At 38.1% G+C, this 16,427-nt stretch overlaps 3 protein-coding genes across 3 annotated transcripts in view; 1 reads left to right on the forward strand and 2 right to left on the reverse strand.

Annotated features, from left to right (window-relative positions):
• The first annotated feature begins 90 nt into the window (after positions 1-90).
• The window catches only part of tkv (serine/threonine receptor kinase thickveins), a 61,533-nt gene continuing 45,196 nt past the window's right edge, over positions 91-16,427 (forward strand). Inside the window, exon 1 of the mRNA XM_020956788.2 lies at positions 91-216. Coding sequence (XP_020812447.2) covers positions 159-216 — 58 coding nt within the window. The 5' untranslated portion in view covers positions 91-158. The remainder of the gene's footprint in view (positions 217-16,427) is intronic.
• Positions 1,250-3,368, reverse strand: LOC110187398 (putative cytochrome P450 4ac2). The gene is made up of 5 exons (XM_020956789.2): positions 3,102-3,368; positions 2,827-3,030; positions 2,684-2,765; positions 2,525-2,625; positions 1,250-2,223 (listed from the first exon to the last, which is right to left on the reverse strand). Exons 1-5 carry the CDS (start codon positions 3,304-3,306, stop codon positions 1,274-1,276), a joined length of 1,542 nt encoding a protein of 513 aa, XP_020812448.2. The 5' UTR covers positions 3,307-3,368; the 3' UTR covers positions 1,250-1,273.
• On the reverse strand, positions 3,929-6,648 carry LOC110187400 (putative cytochrome P450 4ac1). Its single transcript, XM_020956790.2, has 5 exons — positions 5,639-6,648; positions 5,379-5,582; positions 5,228-5,309; positions 5,076-5,176; positions 3,929-5,011 (listed from the first exon to the last, which is right to left on the reverse strand). Exons 1-5 carry the CDS (start codon positions 5,838-5,840, stop codon positions 4,068-4,070), a joined length of 1,533 nt encoding a protein of 510 aa, XP_020812449.2. The 5' UTR covers positions 5,841-6,648; the 3' UTR covers positions 3,929-4,067.

Here is a 16,427-nt window from a genome sequence, read left to right on the forward strand (position 1 = left end):
ATCAATTTTTTTAACATTACATTTATCGACTGTTAATTTCCGATAAGACCTCTGTAATGTTAACAGGCACAGTCAACATCAATCGATATCAATATATCGATAGCTCTGGCACGCGCTGTTATTGTTTATTTGTGCTGTTAACGCGAATTGGGATAAAAATGTTTTGTTTTTTGTTAGTTTTCGGTGTAAACGTGATTTTTGTGCATTTAACAACTGGTGAGTGTGTGCTTCAATGAAAAACATTAAAGAAAATAGACTGGAGTAATGAAAAATCGCCAAGGCGAGATGTTTTCCACGCTTCTTGGCCAAAGCGCGCGAGTGTGTGTGCGTGTTTGGTGCACTCCGCGGTGCATGTGACTGTGTGTGGGTGTGTATGTGTATATATGCGGTTTGTTTTGTTATTCGATGCGCAAAATGGTCATAATTTAATTAAATTAACCATTTGTTGGCAAACGCAAATGCTGTAACGAAGGCCCACAAATGCCGCCCCCATAAAAACAAACAGTGAAAAATCATTAATTTGCGTTTCACAAGTGCAGGAATCTCTCAGGGCCAAAATGGCTAAGGACGCCTTCCTTTTTGTGTGAATGTTTGTACATACATCCATATGTATACATTTACGCGATTAAAAGATAAACCGGAAGGTTTATATTATATGTTTGTTTAAATAATATAATTCCACCTGTGGCTGCTTTGTTTATAATTTTGTTTTGTTTTGTTTAAACTTCCATTGAAGTAAACATTGTCGTTCTAATTGTTAGTCTTTCTACAGCAACAGGCAGGTTTTGTAGTGTGGTTCCAATTGGAAATGCACATCTATATCGTTCCAATTGGATTTATATACGTAATGATTTTAAAGAAAATATATTTCTCATTCGTTGTGCACTTGCATTTGAGTTCTATAAATAATTATTGATAATTACATTGTTTACGGCAGAAACTGGTTCGCTAACAGTCCTGTTAAAGGCGCAATGTTAAAGCGTAATCTTAACAGAGGCTGCTCAGCGTTTGTTTATTTGTGTGTGGCTTTATTTGTTATTTAAGGAAAATTGTTTTTAAAATGTGAATTGTTTTAACAATGACTTAATTCAAAATGGACAATAGGGCATAACATATTATCTTATTAATTCTTATTCTTATTTAATGAGATTTTCTATTGAAAATCAGTTGAATATTTCTTAGCCGCATGCAATTTTAAGTGCATACTTTTAGGCTGGTATCCCTTTATAAAAAAAAAACAATTTACAAGTTTATTTTAGAATTTATTCCCCCATTAATTCCTTTCCCTTTGCAACAACTTCACCTTGACATTCTGATGCGTACGCAACACAATTCCGTTCTCAAAGATCAGGTCCTTTAGACTAGTGATAGGTAGAATCCTGAAGCTCCTTATAACAGCTGCCAGTAGAACCTTCATCTCCAGGATGGCAAACTTCTGTCCAATGCAATTCCTTTGACCCGCACTGAAGGGTACAAAGGCGAAGGGATGGCGATTTACCGTATTCTCCGGCAAAAAACGCTCCGGCTGAAACACATTTGGGTTCGGAAAGTGACGAGGATCTCTCATGATGTCGTAGATCTGCAAATTGATCTGGGTATCCTTGGGCATGATCAAACCATTGACCACACACTCATCCATGCATTTTCGCCCTATAAGGGGCACCGAGGGATACATTCTCAGCGATTCCTTTATAACACACTCCAAGTACACAAGTTCGTTGAATTGGAACACCGAGATCTCATCGCTATCCTCGGGAAGATTCTCCAGCTCCTCGAAGCAGCGCTGTTGGATGTCCTGGTGCAGCCCCAGTAAGAGGAATGTAAAGATGAGACAAGTAGACGTGGTGTCGTATCCTTCGAACATAAAGGTGTTGACTTCATCGCAGATTCCCTGATGATCTATTTGTCCCTCTGCCTCAGCGGCTAGCAAGGTGTCCAGCATGGCATATCGCTGCTTCTTGCCCAGCACATCTTCATCCACTTGACCAATCTGCTTGCTCTTGAAAAGACCTCTCCTTTTCTTTATAATGCGACTGGAGAAGTCATGGGCTATCTTCAGATTATCCACATGCTTCCTATAATCCCCAAAGAGGTAGAAGTAGACGATGTTGTACAATAGAGGATTGCATATACGCTGCTGTATGACCTCTTCGATGGCGTGTATGGATTTGCGATATCGAAAGCCATCGGCCATGTCATCCAATTTTACACCCAATGCGGTTTCTGTAAAAGGGATTATTAGATAAATATATAAACTACTAGAAAACCCTATACTAAAAGCTTAAAAAGTGTCTTTAAATATTTTTAAAAGTTAAACATTTTTTTATCAACAAAATTCCTGGTAAGTCATGCTGATTTAGTATGTTTTATATGGGTTAATATGATTTCTGATAAGAACACAAAATTTATTTATAAACAATAATCCCGACAAGTCATGCTGATTTTGTAGGTTTAATATGAACTTCGAAGCTAGCAATTATATATAATTTATGTCACTTTGTCTATTAATTTATAGGCGACTCACCGCAAACATTGTTTAACGTAAATTGTGGAATAACCTGATTCAGTTCCAATTCTTTATTCACACTCTGATTCAAGACTTTTACAAGCTTGTGGCACTCCTCTCTGTAGGAGACAAATATTAATAAATATAAATATAAACTCTTTAAATAATAAAACCCACTTGAATATGGCGAGGAAAGACTGCAGGACATTGAAATGGAAGGCAGGAGTTAGAGTTTTGCGCCTGCTGTGCCATTTTTTATCTGTATTTAAATGTAAAATATTTATATATATAAAGTATAGTAAATTCCTATCGATTCTCACCCGTACTAATTAGTAATCCTTCACCTAAAAACGGCCTGAGCAACTCATAGATCACATTCTTGGTGATAAGCTTGGGACTTTGAAATATCTCCTCGGCTTCCTCCGCACGGACGACATTGTACATGGGTGCCCTGAAGAAATACCATAGATAATTTCGCCCCTCAGCCTGAGCAGCTGCATTCCGCATAAAGTTAAAGACACTAGCTAAAAATATACTTCTTAATAATACAAACCAAAAGATAGCTTCAATATAAAATATATTTCCCACTACTCACCAGGCGTAAAGCTCAACAGGTCAAAGTTGTTGCCAAATCGGGTTTTTGTTGGTGTTACGAAAATCTTGCTCTCCAGCGGACTACCGTCTACTGTCTGAATTCTCTTACACAGACTTAAGATAAAGTATCGACGATCCACAATTTTCCATAATTTGGAAAAGAGGAAAACAACTAAAGGAACACACAGTAAAATCTCCAAAATCATTTCGGCTTGCAGTCCAGAGTCTGAATTCCTCACACTTTGAGCTCTGATCTAGTAATGGACGTTGCCGATTAGAATCTCTGTTGTTGGAGCCCATAAGCTCTACAATATTTTTGTTATATATTATTTAGCTTCGTATAAAACATGTTCACAGACAGAGGGCACGCGATTTATATTAGAACATTAGATGAATGCAAGTATTTTTATGACATCTGTATAATTTAAATACTGGTCAGGGATTTTTATGAATTAATGAGTTTATTAAACTTGCTTTTTAATGAGCTTTTAAATTAAAATGTTTAGTGATTCTATTCTATATTACTCAGTAATACACTATAGTTAGTTGCTATTCTATATTCTAAAGATGAGTAGAACGTACTAATTGAATGAAAAAGCATTGCATTTCCCCTGTTAACCATTTAAAAAATATTAACTTTCGTTTGAGTCATAACAAAACTTGGTTTATTTTTATAATATTAAAAAAACAGTATCTATCCATGGTAGAACTTTAATTCAGTAATACACTATAGTTAGTTGCTATTCTATATTCTAAAGATGAGTAGAACGTACTAATTGAATGAAAAAGCATTGCATTTCCCCTGTTAACCATTTAAAAAATATTAACTTTCGTTTCAGTCATAACAAAACTTGGTTTATTTTTATAATATTAAAAAAACAGTATCTATCCATGGTATAACTTTAATTCATTGGCTTACACATTTCTTTTCTTTGGCAATCATTTAATTTTAACTTATTAACAAGTATCACTCCTTGAATCTCTTTACCAGTTTCACCTTTATATTTTCCTGTGTTCTAAGTACAATGCCATTCTCAAAAGTTAAATCTTCGATTTGTGTTGATGGTATTAACTTGAAGTTCCTAATAACAGCTGCCAGTAGCACCTTCATCTCCAGGATGGCAAACTTTTGTCCAATGCAATTCCTTTGACCGGCACTGAAGGGCACAAATGAGAAAGGATGCCGATTCACTGTGTTCTCCGGCAGAAAACGTTCCGGTTTGAATTCATTCGGTTTTGGGAAATGGCGAGGATCTCTCATAACATCATAGATGTGAATGCTGATCTGGGTATCCTTGGGCATCACCATGCCATTTACAACACACTCCTCCACACACTGGCGTCCAATAAAGGGAACCGAGGGGTACATTCTCAGGGATTCCTTGATCACACACTCCAAATAGACGAGTTCGTTGAATTGGAACACCGAGATCTCATCACTATTCTCTGGAAGATTCTCCAGTTCCTCGTAGCAACGCTGTTGTACATCCTCGTGCAGGGCCAGAAGCAGGAGTGTAAAAATGAGACAAGTGGATGTGGTGTCGTATCCTTCGAACATAAAGGTGTTGACCTCATCGCAGATACCTTGGTGATCTATTTGACCATCTGCCTCAGCGGCTAATAGAGTGTCCAACATGGCATACCGCTGCTTCTTACCAAACTCATCCACTTCACCGCGTTGCTTCTGCTTGAATTGCTCTCGTTTCTTTTGGATAATCTTGCTAGAAAAATCATGAACTATCTGCAGCATTTTAGCATGCTTTCGATAATCGCCGTAGAGGAAAAAGTACCAGTTGTAATACATGAGGGGATTGCACACTCTCTGTATTAGAACCTCTTCTAGGGAATGAATGGCTTTTCTGTACTCATTACCCTCCGACATGTCATCTAACTTGACGCCCAAAGCGGTTTCTAGAAGGATATGGAATATATATTTAGGTTCCTTCTATAAAAAATACATGAAAAGGTTTCTTACCGCAGATATTATTCAAGGTAAACTGAGGAATGACTTGACTGAGATCCAGCTCGCCATCCACTGTTTGCTCTAGCACTTTGATTAACTTGTTGCACTCTTCCCTGAAGAAAATTTAGAGCTTAAAACCTTTTAAATGCTAATTCAAAACTCACTTGAAGATAGCCAAGAACGACTGTAGAACATTAAAATGAAATGCAGGGGTCAAAGCCTTTCTTCTGGAGTGCCACTTTTGATCTAAAAATAAACAAAACAAATGTAAATATAGTAAAAACACTTAGGCTGATTTATAATTAGTTGACTCACCCGTGCTAATCAACAAACCGTCCCCCAAAAATGGTCTTATCAGTTCGTAAACCACATTCTTTGTTATCAGCTTTGTGCTCTGGAATATCTCCTCAGCCTCCTCGGCGCGAACCACATTGTACATGGGTGCAAAGAGGAAGTACCACAGATAGTTCGCACCCTTGGCCTTGGCCGTGGACTCGCGCACAAAATTAAACACACTGGCTGTATTAAAATGTAATTAATTAATTAAAAAATAACCAGAGAAAATGATTACCTACCCGGCGTAAAGTTGAGAATATCCAAATTATTGCCAAATCTTGTTTTTCCTGGCATTACCACTACTTTGCTCTCCAAAGGACTGCCATCTTCTGTTCGCACTCGATGTGTTAATGAAAGAATAAAGTATTTTTCATTAATTTTCTTTAAAAGAAACCAAAGAGCCACCAATAGAAAGGGTGTCCCCAGCAAGGCGATCCACATTTTTGCACGATTTTTGTATAATTTTTTCCTCCTCCGGATCTAGACCGTTCTAGAGCGGATTTCACAGCCCACTGAGCTGAATTGGGAATATATAGCGGCGGATCATGTCGCCAAACCGATAATCACAATCAGTATTTGTATATAGTATTACTTACGATTCCAAACAAATAACAGAAGCAGCAGCTTTTCGTTATCAGCAAGCTTTACGGTTGACTTAATTCTAATTGCGATACAATATAATAATGTTTTGAATGTTTAGTATACACTAATTATTGTTTGCTCATCTAAATGTGATATCATTTACGATATATAAAATAATAGAGAGATATTAAAATACTATTTGCTATAGCTTATGACACAATATTATGAGTGGGTCAAAGGTGAATTAAATCCATATACAAAGTTATTACCTTCACTCAAAGCTAACTGCTACCTAATTACCCCTCAAGTTCCCGAAGTTCGTTTAATTTTTTTATGAAATGCAATGCAATATCCAATAAACCTATTAAATCCAATGGTTAGCCATCTGCCTCGGTCGTATCAAAGGATATAATAATAATAATAATTGATTGGAGCACTTAAGAAATATCGAAATCTCTAGAGAGGCATTTGAAATACTCGAACCAGCCAGTCCAGACTTATTTACTATCATTTAATTTCCCCATATGACCATTCCAGATTAACAATAACAATTTCTTGGCGGCATGGCCGTACACAGATTTTTCCTCCCAGGCCCACAACGGTGCTGGATATTTTCCCATCGTTCCAACTATGGAGCTGGCTACGGGGAAATACAGAAAAGAAAAGAAAAAAAATGGAAACTCGCAATGTCGCATCAAAATGCCGCATTGATTAAAGTTTGATTAGCTGCGCAGCTTGGCCAAGATCGCATTTGGGCTTGAAGAATTAATTTGAGCCAAGTTTGCAATGCGCGAGCAGAAATGGCAATGCCAGCAGTAGCAGCAGCAGTTGCAGTTGCAATAGAAGTAAATGTGGATAAAAAAAAATTAAATCGTCGTAATTACATTTTCTGTGGAAAGGACTGATGGAGCCGGAGAGAGGACGCGCAGACATGTTGTCCAACCAGTGCGTGGACGTGGATGTCGCCGGCAATGACAAAAATAGTCAATGCAACAGCAGTAGCAGCAGCAACAGCAGCAGCAACGGCAGCAACAGCAGCAACAGCAGCAGCAACAGCAACAGCAGCAACAGCAGCAGCAATCACAAACTGCATTTGGGCATGAAAAGTGCTGTGCCGGCAATTGGAAAAACTTGCCCTGGAAAGCATGGTCAGGCATGGCCTCTCTCTCTGTCTCTGTTTCTTGTTGTTATGAACAAATGTTATTGCAGCGGCAACATGCTGCATGTGGCAGCCGCAACACAACACTCATTAAGATGCAAAAGACGTCGCTTGCCGCTTTTTAGAATTACTAATTGAATCGACGCGATCAGTGGCAATTGCAGCGGCATTGGCCGCTGCCATCAACGGCTTTAAGCCAACAACAATTGCCATTGCTGCGGTGGCGGCTCGAATGTTTGTTGTTTCAACCGCCGCTGAATGTTGCTGCTGCTGCTGCTGCTACTGTTGCAGCTTCCGCTGCGGTGTGAATATACAAACATACGTTCTCGTATTTATTTATTTATGTACGTGCTTCTCGATGCGGTTTTTGCGATTCTTTAAGGGCTCCTCCCGGTTCCCTGCCTAAAGAAATGCTGAATCTGAATCCCTGAACTCCATCCGCAATCCTCAGCGGGGGAATTGCTAAGATAACACAGATGATTTACTTGGGAACGCAGTTCCCCAAGGCATCGTCACCAGGGTTACCTATAAGGCTTGAGTAATTCCATTAAATTTGAAAAGGAAATTCGTCAGGAGAACACTTTTTACACATAATATCATTAATATATAAGTATATCTTAATATATTCCTTAAGTTTATCCGCCTCTAATGGGGTTTTTCCTTTTAAAAATAACAGCTATTCCTTCCTGTTGCATTCCTTGCTATGTTAAACATGCATTTTCCATAATTTTCCTGCATTTTTTTGTGCAGAAATATTTATGTTTTAAGTGGCCTGACCTTACCTGTTGAATTTCTGGCTAAGCACAAAGTCATGTAGCAACATGTTGCTTGGCTCGCAGGCAACATTATGTGTGTGTGGCAACATGATTTTTCAATTATTGCATCGCCATGTAAAATTTGTTGTAAGATCTTGCATATTTGCCTTAACACCTCGTCCTCCGTCTTGTTTGGGGTCTGTTTTCTTTTTGTAATTTTTTGCTAAAACATTGCTGTGGTTTTTAGCCGTGTGTCGCTGACAGGCGATGGTGGCGGCAACAAGAACCGGCGACGCTTGTTAGCCATGTTGCCCGGCCTGGCTGACACTTGTTGCACCGCATTCTGCCTCAGCAACCTTTTTGCGGTCGCAGTGCCCCAAAGATCTTTGCTTTTTTGTTGGCTATCCGTGTTGTTGCTGTTGCATGTTGGTGTCGTTGGTGTTGCCACTGCTGCTGCTGCTGCTTCTTTTGGTGTCGCTTCTGTGTCGTTGGCGTGTGTCTCTCGCTCCACTAAACTTTTAATTAAAATTTCGTCGTATCACAGTCGCTGCTGCTTCCTTTTGTGGCTTGTTAATGTCACCCCAAAGGAGCAGCTTGTGCAGGGTTTACTTACCACTGATTTTTTATGCAAATTAGCCAGTCTCGTCGCCAGTCTCGTTTTTCGGCCAGCCGCCAACTTTTGAGGCTTCCCGGGAGTGCGGAGGTCTCGCTCTGGGATCAGTTTTGGATCGTTTCGGATCGGGTTCCCATGCCGAGAGTTGCGTTTTGTCATTAAGTTGTCATGACCATAATAATCTTTCTAGATTGCCATAGACCAACTTTGGCATCTTCTCTTAATATAGTATTGGCCTGTAAAAAGCTATCCATCAATATGGCAATTGGCATTTTCCATTTGAAGACAGATTGCAAGTAAATTGATTATAAAATGTTTAATCAAATGAACAAATATTTCACCATCGCATGGAAAAATAATATTCCCTACAAGGTTATAAGTTTGATCTCTTGAAAAGTGTCATAAAGGAAGCAATTTATTGTCTAACTTAATGTTACCATATTCATGCAGTTTTTTAATTAATTTTCTGAATAGTTTTGTTTACTCATTTAGGCTGACTTCCGTCACCTGATTATGATTTGCTTAAAAATGCAATATTTTTTAGTTTTAATCGTTTGTGTGAGAGAACAAAGGAAGGTATAATAATACCTATTATTATAAGTTTCTCTTAACAGAAAATACCCTGAAAACCATCACCAATGTACCATAATTTTCCTTTAAACAAACCAAACGTTTATTGATAAGAAAATTGTACTAGCTCTAGGTAATAGTTTTTATGGCGTGGGACAGGTACATGGAAATATATAGACTCCCGTTTTGGATGTTGCATGGATCCGGTGTGGCAATTGGCCAAGATTTATTGACATAATGAAGACTAATTCGCGCGTCTGTGGCCGAGCATTTTGACAATTATTTATGTTGTATTAAGTTGTTTGGCGGCAGCGCGTGTAACGATGTAATTAATTGCCATGGATTAGACACTGCCAATGGCTGTTTCTATAGAGGAGAGAGACCTGGTCACGCAGATTGCCATGGTAGATGCGGAGGCACAAAACCGGGGCACCTTTGGCTAAGATTCAGTTTCAGTTTAAGTCGTTGTTGGAGCTTACTGAGTTACCAGGAAAGCCGCTTAGGCCCATAAACAACCAGGTTTATGCGCAGCCATCTGTGACGATTCGAATTGGAATTGGAAGAGGCACTTCAATTGGTCATTCGGTTTTTTTTTTGATGCGATTTTAAAGCGATTTAAATATGAATATGATAAAAATGTGACTTTGATCAATTTATACTCTTCAAGAGTGTAGGATATAAGTTGCTATATAACTTGTGGCGGTTTTGGGGAAATATATTTTAGTAGTAGAATGGCGCCTAAACCTTAACTTATCAGGCAAAAGCTATAATTAATTTACAACTTATTGTAAAACTACCGATAAGTTTGTTCTTTTATCAAAACTTCTATCAGCTACCTTTAAATTCCTTCTTGTATTCATATTTAAAAATAGTTTTTATTGATAGAGAATTTATTCTCAAAGAAACATTAAACTATATTTTCTTTTTCTTCCCTTAAAACCCCTCTCCAAAATCCAAACAAATCTTTCTCCACGATAAACACAGGCCCCATTTATTTTATGTGCCACCATCGCACCACTTTGCGTATTACTTTCACTTTAAATTTAATTAAATTTTAGCCGCCTGAACTAATTAAAAAACAAATTTCAGTTTTTACAACCGCTTCGAATGGCTCTCGACTCTCTTGCCCATAAAGTGTACACAGACTTCGGTTGAGATTCATTCGGCAAATTGAATTTGCCTTCACGGGGGACGGCGGTCTAATTTTTATTTTTATTTTTTTCGGCCATATATTCCATTTGGCTTTGGAAGTTTGATTTTTTTTTTATAGAGCAGCTACCATTATGATGTTTATGGGTCTAAGCTCATCAAAGTTTAAGCAGGCACTTTATAGGCAACTTGTATATTATTTTCCACCTATTGTTTGTCCGGATTTTGGATGCATAGACAATGCCGAGTGTTGACAGCCAGCGAGAGTGCTGCTTAACCCATTATTTAGAAATATGAACACAGTATTTTCATTTCATAAATGAGAAACTATTAAAAACCAGAAAGGAAACTAATTTCGGGAAGCCCAAGTTTATATACCCTTACAGTTTGTAAATTAAAAAGCCAAAAAGGCCTTGATTTCAATTCGGAAAACTGTCCTATGTTAGTTTTTGTTAGGTTAATAAATCTGCATACTCAATTTAAAATGTAAAAAATTCATTTTTTTTGCAATTTTTTTTAAATTTAAACGACGAAAAAATGGCACAAAAATTTTAAAAATTTTATTTTCAACGGGACATGGCTAGATAAATTCGTCTGCTGATGCTGATCAAGAATATATATGATTTATGGGGTCGGAAACGACTCCTTTGCAGTTTTACAAGGTTCTGACTAAAATTGTAATACCTTGAAATGGTATGAACAATATAATATAAATAATAAACAAACTATGATATTTTTGATACAATTTAAAGGGCTATATAATTATATACATGTATATATTTATGTATCGTTATTTTTCTTTCAATACATTTACTTGCATCGCTAATCAGGAGACCATAAGCTACAAAGAAAATGCTGTTACGTGATTAATGGCAAGCTAGTCTTAGCCTAGGCCACTAAAGGGTTAAAGTGGGCGGTTAGGAGGTGCTTAGAGTCTAGTTAATTTGCTTTAACAAGGAAACCGCACGCAGGTCGTAAAGCCAAAGAGCGGCAAGCGGCTTCAAAAACATTTTGCCGCACCAAAAACGCGCGCGACTCGCGTTCGCTAATTGAGTGCGACAGAGGCGGGACGACGGTGGTGTTGCGTCGGCCCTTTTTGCCCAATCCTTGGGACTGCACACACAAAAAAAAAAAAAATAAAATAAATAAAATTTATTACGCCACCAAAACACATGAAGGACAATGATGCCGCTGCTCCACCGCCTCCTTATTTATTGCTTCCACGAATCGCGCGCGTTCTTTCCGAGAAATGTCTGCGGCTCAGGCGATCCCCGACCATGAAGGTGGTGTTGGTTGGTGGCTATCTGTCTGAGCCCGCTGTGGCCGAGCGGCTTAACAAGTCGACACTTTTCTTCACACCTTGGGATAGTTGGTCAAGAATTTACTTGGCCATATTAAGCTTAATGGCCGCCCGTTGCGATCGAGCCCAACTTCACGAAGACTGACCGGTGGCAGTTTCGTTGCCTCGTTTCAGCGGCAATGCGGTTATTAAATGCAAAAATTAAGATAAGCCCTTGGAAAGCAGGTTTGAAAAGGGTTGTTAATCGGTTATTACAGAGAGGGAAAATATATAGGAAGAAGACTAGGAAATGGAAATATATATTTAAGGTGAAGTTGTATAACTTATACTTATATATCTTCTCTCTGTATAGTCTTAGCCAAGCTGATCGTGAGCCCTATGCAATGTTACGGCTAATTAGCAATAGAAAAACAGCAGGGTTACCTCTTCGCTTAGCTCTCTTAACTGAATTTGGTTCATATTTTCCGCCAGTTGGAATACGTGTACATAAATAGCCACTTTTTATGCCATCGAATTGATGCTCCTCCCTTTGGGGCAGCTGTGACTATAATGGTGGCCATAGGGTGAGTAATAGGGTTAATTGCGGTCTCCTTTTGGGTTCGGTGACCAAGGAAAGGCCAGGCAACAAACAAACTCAATAACATTGTCCCTGCTTATGATGCACTGAATCAACTTGAAATTGCCACAAGCAGGAGGGCAGAGTCACAATGGGGCAAAGTATTATTTATTAAAGTTAAGGCACTGCAGAGGGACTTGTATAAAATCAAATAAATAAAGATGAAAATGATAGGTTTTTCAAAAGATATTTTTCACGTCACCATATATAATTATAACTAGCTTTCCTATAGCTTGATTTTAGCATTCGTCAGGCTTTTTTTTAGCAACTCCGTTGCAGTTCTATGAATGCTATTGGACGTCTGCCAGAGTGCGTTATGCATCGGCCTAATTAAAAAGTGGCGACCACAATTTAATTAGAAGAGTCTGATGTGGCTTTGGCCCTCGACTGTGGACTCTGTCTAGGGGGTATATGGGGTTAATTACGCGTCCCGCTGGCGACACCTCATCAGTACGAACTGGAAAAGTCTTTGCCAGATATGACTTTAATTTCATTTAATTGGCAAATAGGCTGCCGCAATGCAATGCAGCTGGGAATGCTCATTATTGTGACTTTAATAAGCTGCAGGGCAGACGATTGGTTGGAATGTTGATCCCAGCCATTCGGATTCCATTAGCTAAAGCTTATTTCCTGTTTTTTGTACAGAATTGGCCATGACTAAGTCTCTCTCCCCGGTCTTTTTACTTTTTTTGAAAGGTTCATCCTGAAACTAATCAAGCGATTTGTTGCGCATGCGCGTAAAGCGCGTAAAATGCGGCGCTCTTTGGGGTTTTTTCTCTTTCTTTGCAAAAAGTTTCCTTCGGACCCAAGTTGCGGCTTAAAGTCCAGCGAGATTTATGCCACCAAAGGGCGCAATATATCCCGATATGATTAATTGTGCGTCGCATTCCGCTCCAACTGGAGACTGGAGGCCTTAGCGATGCTAAGTCGGCGATAACAACAGAGCCTCAGCATATTCTTTCCTTACCGATTCTCCACAGTTCTCTGCCGGAGACTGGACCATCGCACACGTACGAGAAATTTCGCGCTTTGCTGGAAATCTTTACTTTACTGGCTCCATCCTCCGAAGAAAGGAGCTTGGCTTTTGCATAAGCCCAAAAAGCCATTTATTTCCCCGCTCGTTGCCAATCTATGCGCAGAAATCTTACTCGCTTTGGCCCACGGCCAAGGATGAGGCTGTGTCATGTTCAGAGTGTGTGGAGTGTGTGTGTGTTGTGGAAAATGCTCAGATGACTGACAATGTTCATATATGTGCATTGTACATCTGCATATGCTTTGACAGGCTTTGCTTTTCCAACAAAAAATAATAAATAATAAAAATAATAATAAAAAGAGGTCTTGAGAAATACCTAGAAGAACTTAGAGATGTTTCCTTTGGGTTCTTAGTATCTTGTAGGAAACTTACTTAAAGAAGTAAAAAAAATATTTACAAATATTGTGTTATAAATAAATCAAATCCTTTGGTTTCTTTTTACATAAAATAATAACATTTTTGTAACTGATCTTATGTTCTGTCTATATTTTCTAACAATTTCAAAGAGTCTTTTGAATATATTTCTCTAAGATTTATATTTACTAAAAAAGAGCTATAGTGGGTACTAAATAAATATAAGATATATACTTGGTATTCTATATTTTTAACGTATTTAAAAGAAACTAACTTTGGAAAGCCGAAATTTGTAGTTTGCAATTAAAATATTTGATGGAATAGGAAATCGATCTATGCTTACAATATTTGCATTCTTTGAAACGCATTTTATTGAAATTATTGTATGAAAATTGGTTCGACTAATGAAGTTTAAAAAACTTTGCCAAAACAGCACTAAAAAAATTAATTTTTTCCTTCAATTTTTGATTATTTTAACGATGTTACACCTCATATTTTTTAGAAAAAAATTCAAAAATTTTATTTTGAACCGTACATAGCCAGGTCGACTCTGCTGTTGATGCTGAACAAGAATATATATGGTTTATGGGGTCGGAAATGACTCCTTCACAGGGTTTTAAGCTTCTGACTAAAATTATAATACCATTATTTTAGTCAGAATTTATCTATATTTTTATAAAAAAAATTTCTACAAGCCAAAGTTTAAAAAACTCAAAGCTAAGCCAAAAAGGCATTAATTTCAATTCGGAAAACTGTCCTATGCTAGAATGCTTAAAGCTTTTAACTGAAATTATAATACCCTATAAGTAGAGGTATGACAGTGAAATGTACAAACTTTAAAGTAAAGACAGTGTTTACTTCTGTTTTGTTATTTTTATTTAATTCCCAGCCCAAGGGCTTTTTCGGATCAGTAATGTTTTCAACGAGACGTGATCACTTTTACCACCCCTTGGACAGGATCCTCTCTCTCCCCGTCTCATTGAAAATGGTTTCCTTTTTAGTGCAAAGTCGTGTCCGATTTTGCATAAAAGTGTTCGCCGACTGAAATGGGTATTGGAAGTGCAAATTGAAATTTCTGTATGGCTGTCTTCTGTCTGCAATTTCCGCGCTTCTCCTCGGCCTACGTTGTGCAAGCTTCCTGCCTGACGAAGAATGTTTCCGTCGAAGCCTAATCAGTGTGTCAATATGTGCTCGATCCACAGACACACACATATTCTCGATCAAACATTTGCCATCGCTGTAAAGTGCAAACAGTTTTGAAGTTGAATTGCCGCCCTCTGTCTATGTCTGTGGCCCAAAAACAACCTGCAACGTAACGCGTTCCGGGATGGTATATGGAGGAACGACGGGCGATTCCCCCTTTCGGAGCTAAATTGAGTTGATTTTTATCGCTGTCACATTTATGACATTATCGGAATCGGTCAATATTAAAACGCAGCAACAACAAACGCAGCTCGAGTCTCGAGAACTGGCGGTCACCCTCGCCGCATGGGTGCAACACCTTCTATACTTGCCATCCCATAAGGGACCGGCGATTGTGTTTATTATGACTATTATTATTGACAGCTATCGTAAATAACGTTTGCTGCGATCTCTGGACTGGCTCGATGGCTGTTTAAATTGAGCCTAACCACTCGAGTGCATTCATAGCCCATAAAGATTAAAGTCTCAACGATAACCAGGTACACTGATGTGAAAAACTGCTTTAATTGAGTTTTTAAATTTAAAATTTGTAAAATTAATGGATTTCATTTAGGTGTCCGAATGCTTGGAGTTTTTTGATTAGGGTTGGTAGAAAATATTAATAAATCGATAATTTATCGATGTTGTATGCGAAATTGATATTTTAAGGTTGCGAAAAATCGAAATTCTATTGGATATATTGAATCAATAAAGCCAGAATTAAATTTCCTTTTTTTATCCATAGATTTTTCAATAATATTAATGTTTTCAAGTTAAAAACGTTATTTTCCGATACTTTAATGATCGGGACGATGTTTTCGATATGATATTATTGTCGATGTATTTTATTTCCTGTCGTACATCTCTTATGAAGATATCGCTGCAACTCCATACAAATCTCCTTGAAGTTTAGAAAAAGCTTCATAAAATGATTTTTAAATATATAAATTCATAAGTAATATATTCAAATATTTTCCCTCAGTGCAGCACACTTATTGTTCTTACAATCGCGTTGCATGCCGCATAATTAAATTTCTGGTAACCCCAAGAGGAAGGCAACCACCAAAAAATACTTTTGCTTATCACCATTTAATTTGTAAATGTCGCTGGGCAAAGGCAAAAAAATAAACGAAAATAAAGCCTAAAAATAAACTGGTTCTTAATTAAAACGACATTGTCGAGTTCTCTGTAAATAATCGTAACGAATCAAACGACAACATAAAAGCAAAAAAATACAGAATAAAAAGGCATAGCAGATCGGAACAGGGGAAAAAAGCCATCGAAAGGGAACAGAAAATCGACCCAGAAGAAATCCAGATGAGAACCAGAATGGACCTCAAAAGAACCCTTTTCCATCGCGCAAAGGTTTCTTATAATTTGAAAACATTTTTCTGGCATTCAAACGAGTTGGAGCCGAAGGTGAATGTGGAGGTGTAGATGGGATTGGGATTGGGATGGGGTTCCAACCTGGCTCTGGGCCAGCATTTCTTCTTGGCCTGTTTTGGTTTCACGTTCTCCGTTCTCCGAGTTCATATATATTTTTTTTTTGATCCCATGCCGTTTGCCGATTCTGGTGTTGTCGCCTCGAACTGATTTATCGGGATCTCTTACACTTGAGACGGTTTTTAATTATATTTTTGGCCGCTTCAAATGACAAGAACTATTAATTTTTTTCCCCTTCCCCCATTCGCTGTGTGTTGGTCGTAAAAAAGGCG

This window comes from Drosophila serrata, unplaced genomic scaffold (genome assembly GCF_035046125.1).
Source record: "Drosophila serrata isolate PLE 108 unplaced genomic scaffold, ASM3504612v1 contig_249, whole genome shotgun sequence".
NCBI classification, from domain to species: Eukaryota; Metazoa; Arthropoda; class Insecta; order Diptera; family Drosophilidae; genus Drosophila; species Drosophila serrata.